The 11252-nt window shown below is 35.9% G+C and overlaps 2 protein-coding genes across 2 annotated transcripts in view; one reads left to right on the plus strand and one right to left on the minus strand.

Moving 5' to 3' along the window:
- The window catches only part of LOC109097630 (disintegrin and metalloproteinase domain-containing protein 12-like), a 90159-nt gene extending 83129 nt beyond the window's left edge, over positions 1 to 7030 (plus strand). The window contains exons 20-23 of the mRNA XM_042774668.1: positions 923 to 1031; positions 1875 to 2114; positions 5475 to 5644; positions 5724 to 7030. Coding sequence (XP_042630602.1) covers positions 923 to 1031; positions 1875 to 2114; positions 5475 to 5644; positions 5724 to 5763 — 559 coding nt within the window. The 3' untranslated portion in view covers positions 5764 to 7030. The remainder of the gene's footprint in view (positions 1 to 922; positions 1032 to 1874; positions 2115 to 5474; positions 5645 to 5723) is intronic.
- Positions 7031 to 8019: 989 nt separating this feature from the next.
- Positions 8020 to 10900, minus strand: LOC109097952 (fibronectin type 3 and ankyrin repeat domains protein 1-like). The gene is made up of 5 exons (XM_042774663.1): positions 9917 to 10900; positions 8694 to 8837; positions 8521 to 8598; positions 8367 to 8411; positions 8020 to 8290 (listed from the first exon to the last, which is right to left on the minus strand). The coding sequence occupies exons 1-5, from the start codon at positions 9935 to 9937 to the stop codon at positions 8201 to 8203; spliced, it is 378 nt and encodes a 125-aa protein (XP_042630597.1). The 5' UTR covers positions 9938 to 10900; the 3' UTR covers positions 8020 to 8200.
- Between the last annotated feature and the right edge of the window lie 352 nt (positions 10901 to 11252).

The raw sequence follows: 11252 nt of genomic DNA on the forward strand, positions 1-11252 counted from the left end.
TAATGTTCTTTTTAGCAGCATCATATGACCCCTTTAAAATGCTTGAATTATTTACTAAAACCCTGTTTATAATTTAAGCTTTAAAGCTGTATAAATCACTCTTTTGAGGTGAGAATAGTTGGGTGAACTTCTGTGTTACTTTTGTAATTCCTTCTTTCAACAGTCTGGGGTTCAGAAGATTTCTTAACCAAAGTCTCTAATACTCACCACATTTATTGAATTAAAAATACAGTAAAACTGTAATATTCTGAAATATTATTACGATTTAAAATAACAGTTGTCTTTGTGAATATATTTTAAAATGTTATTTATTTCTGTGATGGCAAAGCTGAATTTTCAGAAGCTATTACTCCAGTCATCAGTGTTAAATGATCCTTCAGAAATCATTCGAACATGCTGATCTGCAGTTCAAGAAACATTTTGTAATATCAATGTTGAAACAGTTGTTCTCAGAATCTCAGGATTCTGTAATGACTAGAAAGTTCAAAAGAACAGCATTTATTTGAAATAGAAAGCTTTTGTAACTTCATAAAGTCTTTACTCTTTACTCTCACTTTTGATCAATTTGTTGCATCCTTGGTAAATAAAAGTATAATTTTTTTATCATTATTTTTTTTAAAATGTATTGACCCCAAACATTGTGTCAGACCATGGCTATCATTTTAAAATGGTGTGTATTTTAATATTTACTGCCTGGACTTTGTCTACTTACATTGTACATCTTACTATTAACATGATTTTTTGCTCTTTAAAAATAATAATGAGCAAGTAAAAATGTTTGTGGTAATCAACAGGTGCCACAGATGCTGCAATAGAGCTTAATAAAAAGTGGTATATAAAAGGGAACATTCCTAGTAATCAAATTCACCATATTTAGACCTAAAATGTAAAACCTTTTGAAATCTCTTTCTAAATTTTACAGATCAGTAGGACAAAAACGAGCACACAGCCCCCCACAGACACAGTCAGTCTTCAGGGTCTCGCCTCAGCACAAGCCCGCCTCTTTACCTTTACACTCCCGCTGTGACAAGGTAAGACTCAGGCACACAACATGATAATAATGTCCAAAGATTTGTACGAATATTTTAAATAATCTTATTTATATATTACATATCAAATATTTTATATTTTTTCTATATTAAATATTTTATCATTTTAATATTTCTTATCCAAAATTAGTTCCCTATTTTCAGTTGTACAATTTCCGTACAATTGCATTTGTGAAAACATTTTTTAAATAATCATACTAAACTGAATAAAAGCAGTTAGTCTGTGACCAAATAGCAGATTTTATTATGTATCGTATCACTTTGTGAAGAATTCCATAATTCCATAATTCATTACCTCAGTGTCTGTCCTGTCCAGCGACGAGCAGATGAGGTTAGCTCACTTGCAGAATTACTATGGCTGTCAAAGCCAATTTACCCCTTGCTTTCTGTGATTTATTCTCCAGTATCGACCCTCAGAGAATATTAATGAAGTCCAGATCTTCATCTAAAACCTCAAACATTCATTTTGAAGCATTTCTGTTTTAATTCAGTGTAATGTACTTGAGTAGCATAACAATAAAATCCTTGTAATTGTTTGTTGGTGCTGGAAGCCTTTGTATGCTCAATGGGGGAGGTCAGGCCTCAGTGTGATTAGACAGTCGCCATTGAAGTGTGATGGAATTGTAAAGCATTGATCGATTGCTTCATCTGGGTATTTTTAGTCTGTGTGCCATGCCACAACCTGGAACGGAATTGAATTGTGAAGCAGTGTATGCAGAAAAAGGTTTAGATTGATTCCTCGAAAGGTCTTAAAGGTTAGAAGTAGTGAGCAGTAGAGCTCGTATTGAATTTTTTATTTTCAAGAGCTGTCTGTTTTTTCTACAGACGTCTCATCCCAGTTCGGAGCCTCTCATTCCTCCACATAACTTCTACAGTTTGCATCGGCTGCCTGAATGTCCCCCCCGCTGCCAGCCCATCCACATCAGCCACCTCATGCCCATCACAGGTCTGCAGCCTCTGCCCTCAGTCCCGCCTCACAGGACTCTAGTGTCACACACACACTCGCCAGGCAGAGCGGCAGGCTTTCACACCCTCCCTCACCAGCTGCCCTACACTAACATCCAGGTAAGTGCTGTCAGCCTCAGACTGTCACCATGTACCAGATATCCCAACATACAAAAACCCATTCTCAGAGTTTGGCCTAATCACATAGTAGTACATGAATAAATTAGCTCCTAAACTTAAATTCCAAAAATCACAGCTGTTCTCCCTTATCATTTTCATTTGCTTAATTTCCCGCTCGCTCGTAAGCCACATACACAGGTTGATTCAGTCAGTTGTATTTGTGTGCCCCACTCCCACAAAAGTGATGTAGAGTTTGATCAAATCTAAACAGAAGTGAATAGCACTGGTCAAAGGAGATCCATTCAAACCTTATTTATACCAGGTGAAAACAGTAAATGCATCTCAGCTAAAAACTTGTTATCAAATCACCAAAAATGCACTTTAATACCCTGGAAATGGGGCTTCTCTCTGTTTCACTTGATTTCCAGAATATTGTATATCATTTGCGGTACCCACTATCAATATGCGGGAGAATCCCAGACATTCCGGGAGAGGCGTGAACATGAGTGTGGTTTTGGAAAATATTATGGCAATATAAAAATTCTATACTTTTTTTTTATATAATATATTTTTTTTTTTAAATACATTAAAAAGATAATAATTTGCTGTGCTAAATTTTTTTTAAATTATGGATATAATATAATATTTAATTAGTATAATATTTTAAATGCTTACATTTTTATATGTGTGAGTGTGTGTAATAATTTAAGATGGATATCCATTTTGAGATTTTTATATAATGATAATATTTAATTGATGATAATAAGAATAAGAATCCATAATTAAATATCTATAATCAATGAGATGTATCAAATATTATCAGGTCAACCCGCAAAAAAAAAAAATCTTGTAGAATCAATGCTTTATTATGTAGCTCCTGAATAGAACACAATGCAAGTATGAATATTATTAAATACAAAATTACAGTCACATTATGAATTAGCAATGTCAGCCTGTAATCACACAAAAATTATTGCAAAAGGCTTGTGGGTCAGGAGATTTATACCATAAGGGCCTGTTTACCCAGAAAAAACAACAACAAAAAAGTAGCACAGTGGAATGCAAAGATGCATTGTATGTAAATGGGCTAGATTGATGTCTTTGACAGCTGTGCTCACGTCAAGCGTCTTTTTTAGTTTTTTTTTCTCATTCATGACTCTGCATTCTAAAAACCGAGGCACTCAAAGTTAAAGTAAGTTAAAACCCGTCTTGAGACCTTGCTTTTTTCCATTCCACTGCTCGTTTTTAATGCAAAATTGCATTCTGTGTAAATAACCGCTAAGACTGCAGCCTAAGACTGGATCTGTTTCATTGGACAGATGCAGAAACCAAGTGAAGGGAGATAATGATACGTTAGCAAGGATGTTACAATTTCCTTGCTGAACACACCAAATAAATTTATTATATGAAGTTTCCAGTTGAAGATAAAATGAAGACAAAAAGTATTACGGTGGGGTAGGCAGAGCGTGCAGAGGAGTGAAAGTGATACGGCGAGAATGAGATTGGACAGGTGCATGAGAGCTTTCCTGTGAGATGGGATGAGAGACGTCCGTGTGTGAAGGTGTGGTTTAGAAGATAAGTGCTGCTTGGGACATTGGCAGGATATGCTATCAAACAGCATGAAGAAGAACATCTGTTGCTTTGAATCTTCTCAACTTCACGGCACTGCAGTAAACTAACGGGGGTTAGATCCATATGAAAGTCTCACCTTAAGGAAACAGTTATAAGTGTAAGATGGGTATTTTTATAACACATTATATTCTGAAATAAAAAAAACACAAATAAAGGTTAATTTATGAGATAAGTATACTAGATTCTCTTTAAAAAGGTCTTAAGTTAGAAAAATAGTAGAATAGTAGAAGCTTTGACCAACACACACACACACACACATACACACACATACACACATAACAAGTTCATTACTGTATTTTGCTATGGAAGCTGCATATAGATTATGCCACAGATTCTGTCTATAGAGCTTACCTAGTATTGAATGAAATACAAATAAACCTTTAGTTCTCTTTCTAACAAATATATAATAAATGAACATTTTTAGCTCACCTGTCAGTGGCATTTCATCAAAAAGCCTTTCATAGCTCACATGCTGGGGCTGTGCGTCACAATACAAATGACTGATACATTGAAGCTTACTTGGTTTCTATGCTGACCTCATTGAAAGCATTCACATTAAAACCCTTTTACATACAAATTCACTGTGGATTGTTTAGTGCTCTTGAGTGCCCTTTTCTGCTTGACTGAGTTCACATTTACTCAGGGAGCCATGAAACACTTTCAACTTTCAGCGGGGAAGTCTTGGCCTAATGGTTAGAAAGTTTGACTCTTAACCCCAAGGTTGTGAGTGTGAGTCTCGGGCCGGCAATACCATGACTAAGGTGCCCTTGAGCAAGGCACCAAACCCCAACTGCTCCCCGGGCGCCGCAGCATAAATGGCTGCCCACTGCTCTGGGTGTGTGTTCACTACTGTGTGTGTGCACTTTGGATGGTATAAATGCAGAGCATGAATTCTGAGTACGGGTCACCATCCTAGGCTGTATGTCACGTCATACTTTCACTTTTACTGTAACTCTTACAGTGTTCTCACAAATTGGCCTCATGACTCGAGACACCACCATGTGCTCATGATTAAAAGGTCTTGTATTGCCATAATGACATTGCTTTCTCTAGGATGATGGTTCACAGGAACAAATGACTTCCATACAATAGTTAGAAATGGCAATGAGGCAAAAATGTTGTTTCAGAAAGACACAAAAAATGGACGTGAAATGAATTGGTTGTCTCAGCATTTTGGATGAGTAAATTTCTCCATTGTTTTCCACAAAGCCAGGCTGAACAGCTGTGAAAAGGTAACAGCTGCATGCCATGACCTCATCCTCCAAGTAAACTGGTAATAAATGATGACCTCTTGACTTAACATTGGGTGAATTGGGTGTTGGCAATGGGAGTGCAGCACATTTTGTTTGTTATTTGCATTGTTGCTCAACGTTTTTTTTTTTTTCAGGACGAGGAGTGTGATCGCAGCTCCATCTAGTGGCAATAGGATGCTAGCAGTGTTTAATTTTTTTGTCCATAATGTTATTGAATATATTCATTTAATTAACCATACTTTGTGATTCCAGAGGTTTCAAGAGTTTACAAGAGTCAAGTGTGTTTTTTTTGCAATAAAAACTATTGAGGGGGATGTTTTACATATATTTTTAGCATTTTAATTTAATTACAGTTGTTTTTTTTTTTTTTTTTATTATTAATTTTTTTAATTCTTATATTTTTAGCTGAGACCCCCGATATATTATTTTTTATATGTGTGTGAAAAAGGGGGGTATTATTTTTTGTTGCATGAAGGACCAGGACAAGCCCAGTCTACAGCAGAAACCACTTACTGCAGACCCCTTAATCAGAGGCCACGGGGTGGGTCGAAGTATGTCCGTGGTGGGAGAGCGGATACATGGACCTCTAGCCATCCCGATTCCAACAGTACCACGACCACCCCCTGCCATACCACTGCCAAACAGGTAAGTCCCATTGTGATACTGCTGGCTAAACCACATATTTATGAATGACAACTAACTAAATTTTTTGGATACATTCTAGACCTCTTCCCAGATTACCACAGCCCTTTTGTAATCACTGACACATGGACACCACAGCACTGGGTGAATTTCACCAGCATCTGAACACACTTGTTTGCACTATGAAGACTGTGTTGGACCAAGTGACCACCCCTGCAGAAACTCCACGGAGGGCTGACCGGACACCTTGGTGCTGCGCCTCCTCAGAAAAGGTGTTTGTTTGTCCTCGCTCAGGTACTGCAGAACTATTTAAGATGTATATTTATTGTGAGGAGGAAACTGTGCTGTGCTTGACACTTTTTTTTTTTTTTTACTGTATGACCTTTTTTTTTTTGTTGTTTTTACATGTTGAAAAATTGCTGATTGAAAATTAGGTGACAAATCATGTTTTCCATTCTTAAGTCTTACCATAAGACAAATTAAGGGAAATAAACACTTATGTTAGTGTTGTGAAGATCAAAAAAAGACCTGTTTTAAAATGTCTGGGATACTGGAGTATAAGCAACCTGAAATCTGAATGACTAAACACAGACCGCTGGAATGGAATGAGCCACTAAGTGCAAAAAAAAAAACCCTTCACAATTACTTGAATGAGGCATGTCAGGAAGGAGAAACTTGTGTGTGCCATTATTGTTCATTCATAGTTAAATCATCAGCGTGAACTACAGTACCTTAAAAGTATACTGTATGTGCTTGAACAAATGCAGTGCTGCAGTATCTGCCAAAGCAAGAATGATTACTACTTTTGCTACAACTTTAGCCCTTTTAACTTTTTCAACAGTTTTAAAGGAGAGATGTGCTGGACAATTAAACAGGCAATATACCTTATTATATTAGTTATATTGACTAGGGGCAGAGCCATATCTAGACAGCAGAATATGCATAGCAACTACATGGCAATGGCATATCTTCAGAAAATGAAAAAAATCCAGTCAGTATTTATAGTCCAAACACTTGAAAGGTTGTGATGTTGCTTTTTCCAACATGTTTTGAAACATTCAGAGAAATACCAGTGGCAACACAGAATATTTAGTGACACCACAGACCTTAAAATATCACGGAATCGCAGATCAGCATTCCCACTGAGCCATCAGGATCCAGCAGCTGTCATGTCTGTCATTATGGCCTTGTTGTGCTGTAGAAACACATTCTATGAAATATCTTCCAATACTTGAGGTTATAGATGTTGAATTTTCTGTACTGTGTTTGTTGTATTATTTTAGACAGTATACACTACCAATCAAAAGTTTAGGGTCAGTGAATATTTCTTTCAAAGAAATTAATACTTTTATTCGGCAAGGATGCATTAAATTGATCAAAAGTGACAGTAAAGATATTCACAATGTTATAAAATATTTCTATTTCAAATAAATGCTGTTCTTCATTAAAACTTTTTCTTCATTATAAAATATGGTTCATGGTTTAAATAAAAAAATTAAGCAGAACAACTGAACTGAAATGTTTCTTAGGCTGCAGATCAGCATATTAGAATGATTTCTGAAGGATCGTGTGACACTGAAGACTGGAGTAATGGTTGCTAAAAGTCAGCTTTGTTTCACAGGAATAAATTACATTTCAAAATATATTAAAATAGAAAACAATTTTAAATTGTAATACTATTCCACAATATCACTATTTATTTTTGATCAAATAAATGCAGCTTTTCAAGAGAATTGCAGAAACTTTTTTTTTTTTATCTTACTGGGCCTGAACTTTTGAATGATTAAAGTAGTCTTTTCAGCCAAATAGTCATTTTTCATTACCTTCTTAAAACGTGTTTGACATCAAAATGATGTAAAGTAAATAGGATGTAGTAAATATCACTGCTGGTGTGTGTTATCACAACTATGGCATTTTTACACAAGTGGTTCTCTCTTGCCCATAACACAGCTCGCTTTATGCACAGCTGGACTCACAGTTATTCCTAAACTTATGGGATTGTTGTTCTGCTTGTTAATTAACCCTGAGGGGGAAATTACACTTCAGTTTTTCCACATGATTTTCCAGCGTTGTTGCTTTGGGAGTATAACAAACCCAGCTGTCACAGTATTTCATTCAAGCCAAGCCTGTGTGTGTTTCTTTATGTTCTTGTTTACCTATTCACTGTAATGTATGTACATTTCACCTTTTTATATGCACTCACGTGGATGTATTAAATGCTTTTTTTTTCTGTCAATCTGTCGTCAAAGAAGACTGCTCAGTTTTTGCACTGGGTGTTGAATTCATTGTGTAACAGTTTTATATACTACAAAATCCATTTTTATTTCTATGAATTACCATTAGGATATTAAAAGGAAAATGTGAATGCCTTCAAAAACATAAAAAATGAAACTGGATACTGGTACTGCAATGACTTGAATGAGAATAATAAATGAGGATATTACTATTGTGAATTCAATTTCATTTTATTTTACAGGGTCCACTACAGAAACATAAAAGCTGTTTTTTAATAACCCAAGGCTTTAATGTAATGTGTAAAATATGACATTAAGATAAAGATCATTTCTTGTCTCCATAAGAGAATTGTCCTGTTGATGTCAGTCGATTTGAATCTTCAAAGCTTATTTTATCCAGCAAGTTTATGATATTCTGAAACAGAAATTTTCTTTTTTGTTCCATGCTACAAAATTATATTAATTCGTTAATGTATAGTTTGTCAGGTTACCTGTCTCCCAAATGCTTTTGCCATATCCGCTGCACCTGCTCCATACTACATTAGGGTGTAAATATACTTTTAGTGTCATCAATTTTCCTGTGGCAAAATGTTTTATTGCTCTACTCTTATTGTTATGAATATAATAATGATCATAATCTGTTACCTCGTTCTTTATGTGGTGATCTGCCCCACTGTCAAGCAGAAGTTTCACCATTTCCTTTTGGTTATTCAGCACAGCGACCTGAAAAATTATTACCAAAAAAAAAAAAAAAAAAATCGAATGATGTCATCAATCTTGTCCTCAGCAATTCTCGTGGCTGTTTTGATGATAAATACCATTATTGGTGTCTTGCCAGCTTTGTCAAGTACGTATACATCAGCTCCAGCCTGGAGGATGATGGAGGTGACCGCAGCGTTTCCACTGATGGCTGACACACGCATGAGAGGAGTCCAGAGAGACCCTTTATCCATCACATCCACCTGTCAGAGTACAAAAACACATGCTGACAATACAGGATCCATCTCAACATTATAGTAAGCTGCCCCAGACGGTGCATCTAAAAAAGAAAATTCTGTGAAACATCATTGCTATAAAGTTAAACTGATGTTTGAAAACTTCAGATCATATGAAATATCTTTTGCTTAAAAAATTTGCTTAAAATGTACTCACACACAGGGCTCACCTGATCCTCTGTGAATGGATGCTGTCAGAATGAGAGTTCAAACAGACACAATAATCCATCCAAGTTTATTTAACAAAGTTTGGGAGGAGCATGTTCAGGTAATCCAACTAAACTAAACTAACTAAAGAGAAGACCGGAATATATAGCAATCCCTCACCTCTGTCCCGTCATAGCATCCCTCCACCGCCCCATCGCCTTACTCTTGTCTGGTTCCTATCCCAGTAAAAAAGTTGGGATTGGTGTGAGTTTTGTGTGTTTGTTTCAAGATTTGAGAGCTTAGAGCAGACAGCACGACAAATAATCATACTTTATTAAATCTGATCGCATGTGTACTTGTGAAGTTAATCCATCAAGACATTTTTAACATTAAATTGCTTCTGCCTTTTTTTTAGGGACAAACTCACCTCATCAGAATCAGAAGAGAAATATGCACCGATCAAGCACTGTTTGCAAGCAAAAACAGTTCTAAACAAATATGTCAGTGGATTTTGATGTGAGAAGGGATGGACTTTTTCACTGGAGGAAGCTTTGGATTTGTATTTTGGACAGTTTAAAGTTAAAACGCCTTAATGATAGATTTGTTTCTAATAAACACACCGCTTTTCACTTCACAAGACATAATTGATGAACTGTAGTCCTGTTGATTACTTGTGGATTATTGTGATGTTTTTATCAGCTGTTTGGACTCTCATTCTGATGGCACCCATTCACTGCAGCACATCTACTGGTGAGCAAGTGATGTTATGCTATATTTCTCCAAATCTGTTCCGATGAAGGAACAAACTCATCTACAGTACATCTTGGATGGCCTTTGGCTGAGTAAATTTTCAGCAAATTTTCCTTTTTGGGTGAACTATTCCTTTAATGTCCTCTCACCTCACAACTATCCTGGATCATGTATGTAATGACGGTCCAGTGGAGCGGCGTGCAGCCGTCTGTATCTTGAGATTGTCATGTGGAGCCGCAGTTGCGTAGATACTTCACTGTGTCAAGGTGACCAGAAAAACAGGTCTGCATTAAACTGAAAAAAAAAAAAATGCATAAATAAAAATATACATGTTAGAAGACATGAATTATATAATTTAACTGGACTGAAAAGACATATGCAGGCTCACCTGTCTTTTCCAGTGCTGTCTTCATTGTTAATATCAGTTCCATGCTTCACCAAAATTTCCACTAAGCTACGAACCAAACAATATATGACTATATTTCAACAAACTACACTTTTCTGTCATTAAACCGCATAGCAATAACTACAAACAGCCTAATGGGAGATTCTTGCTGTGAATTCATCTCTCTGTACACCAGCTTTGATATAAAAATATCTCACGGGTGGTGAAGACAGAGAGCACAGGGCTGAGGCTGCCCTCCCGTGAGGCTCTGCTGACTCTCAGTCTAAAACTGTAGGAGGTGCTGGACTCCAAGCCCTCTACAACATGAGTGCTGTACCCTCTGTGTTAAAACACCAAAATGTTGTTATTACAAGGTGTCTTGCTAAACTGCAGGTTTTGAATATGTTGCAATAACTTTAATATTTACAGAAATAATCTTCAGTGTCAGAGAAAACTGACATGTATACAGTGGTGTATGTGTTTTGGGGTCCATTTTCTCCACAGAGAAGCGGGTCCAGCGTACAGAGGGGCCATTTCGAGATTTATTCTCTTCATTCATCCAGCTCAGCTCAATACTGTGGTGACTGACCTTCCTAATCACAAGAGGAAACTCTGGATATTTTTCTGGTGAAAATAAGTAAAATGAAATAAATGGCAGATTCTTAATATCATGTAGATTGTTTATATTAAAGTTGTAGGATAAATGTGAATTTTAGACATATTTAGCTTTGCAGTAGCTAATTTTGCAGATCTCTCACCCCACAGAGATCTAACAATGTAGCATAATTTTTGAAAAAAAAAAAAAAGTTAATTAATAAAATGCAGCTATTTATAGGATTATAAAATTAGTAGTGATATTTGAATTTTTTTTTTTTTTTTTTTTTTTTTTTTTTTTTAAATATATAGGCATCATTTTAGTTTAGGGACCAATTCTCACTATTAACTAGTTGGTTGTTAGAATATTAAGCACATATTAATGCCTTATTTTGCATGACCATATTTTTGATGCCTTTATCCCATACCTAAACTTAACAACTACCTTACTAACTATTAATATGCAGCAAATTAGGGGTTTATTGAGGCAAAGCTATTAGTTAATT

The sequence above is a fragment of the Cyprinus carpio genome, chromosome A17, assembly GCF_018340385.1.
Source record: "Cyprinus carpio isolate SPL01 chromosome A17, ASM1834038v1, whole genome shotgun sequence".
Classification (NCBI taxonomy): domain Eukaryota; kingdom Metazoa; phylum Chordata; class Actinopteri; order Cypriniformes; family Cyprinidae; genus Cyprinus; species Cyprinus carpio.

What these genes read in the sequence shown, in the direction of transcription:
- LOC109097952 (XM_042774663.1), bottom strand. Translation starts at nt 9,937, where the DNA reads ATGATCCAGGATAGTTGTGAG. An exon ending in CTGGCAAGACACCAATAATG is followed by an intron (nt 8,599 to 8,693) that starts GTATTTATCATC and finishes ATAATTTTTCAG; the next exon opens with GTCGCTGTGCTGAATAACCA. An exon ending in CAAAAGCATTTGGGAGACAG is followed by an intron (nt 8,291 to 8,366) that starts GTAACCTGACAA and finishes TTTCTGTTTCAG; the next exon opens with AATATCATAAACTTGCTGGA.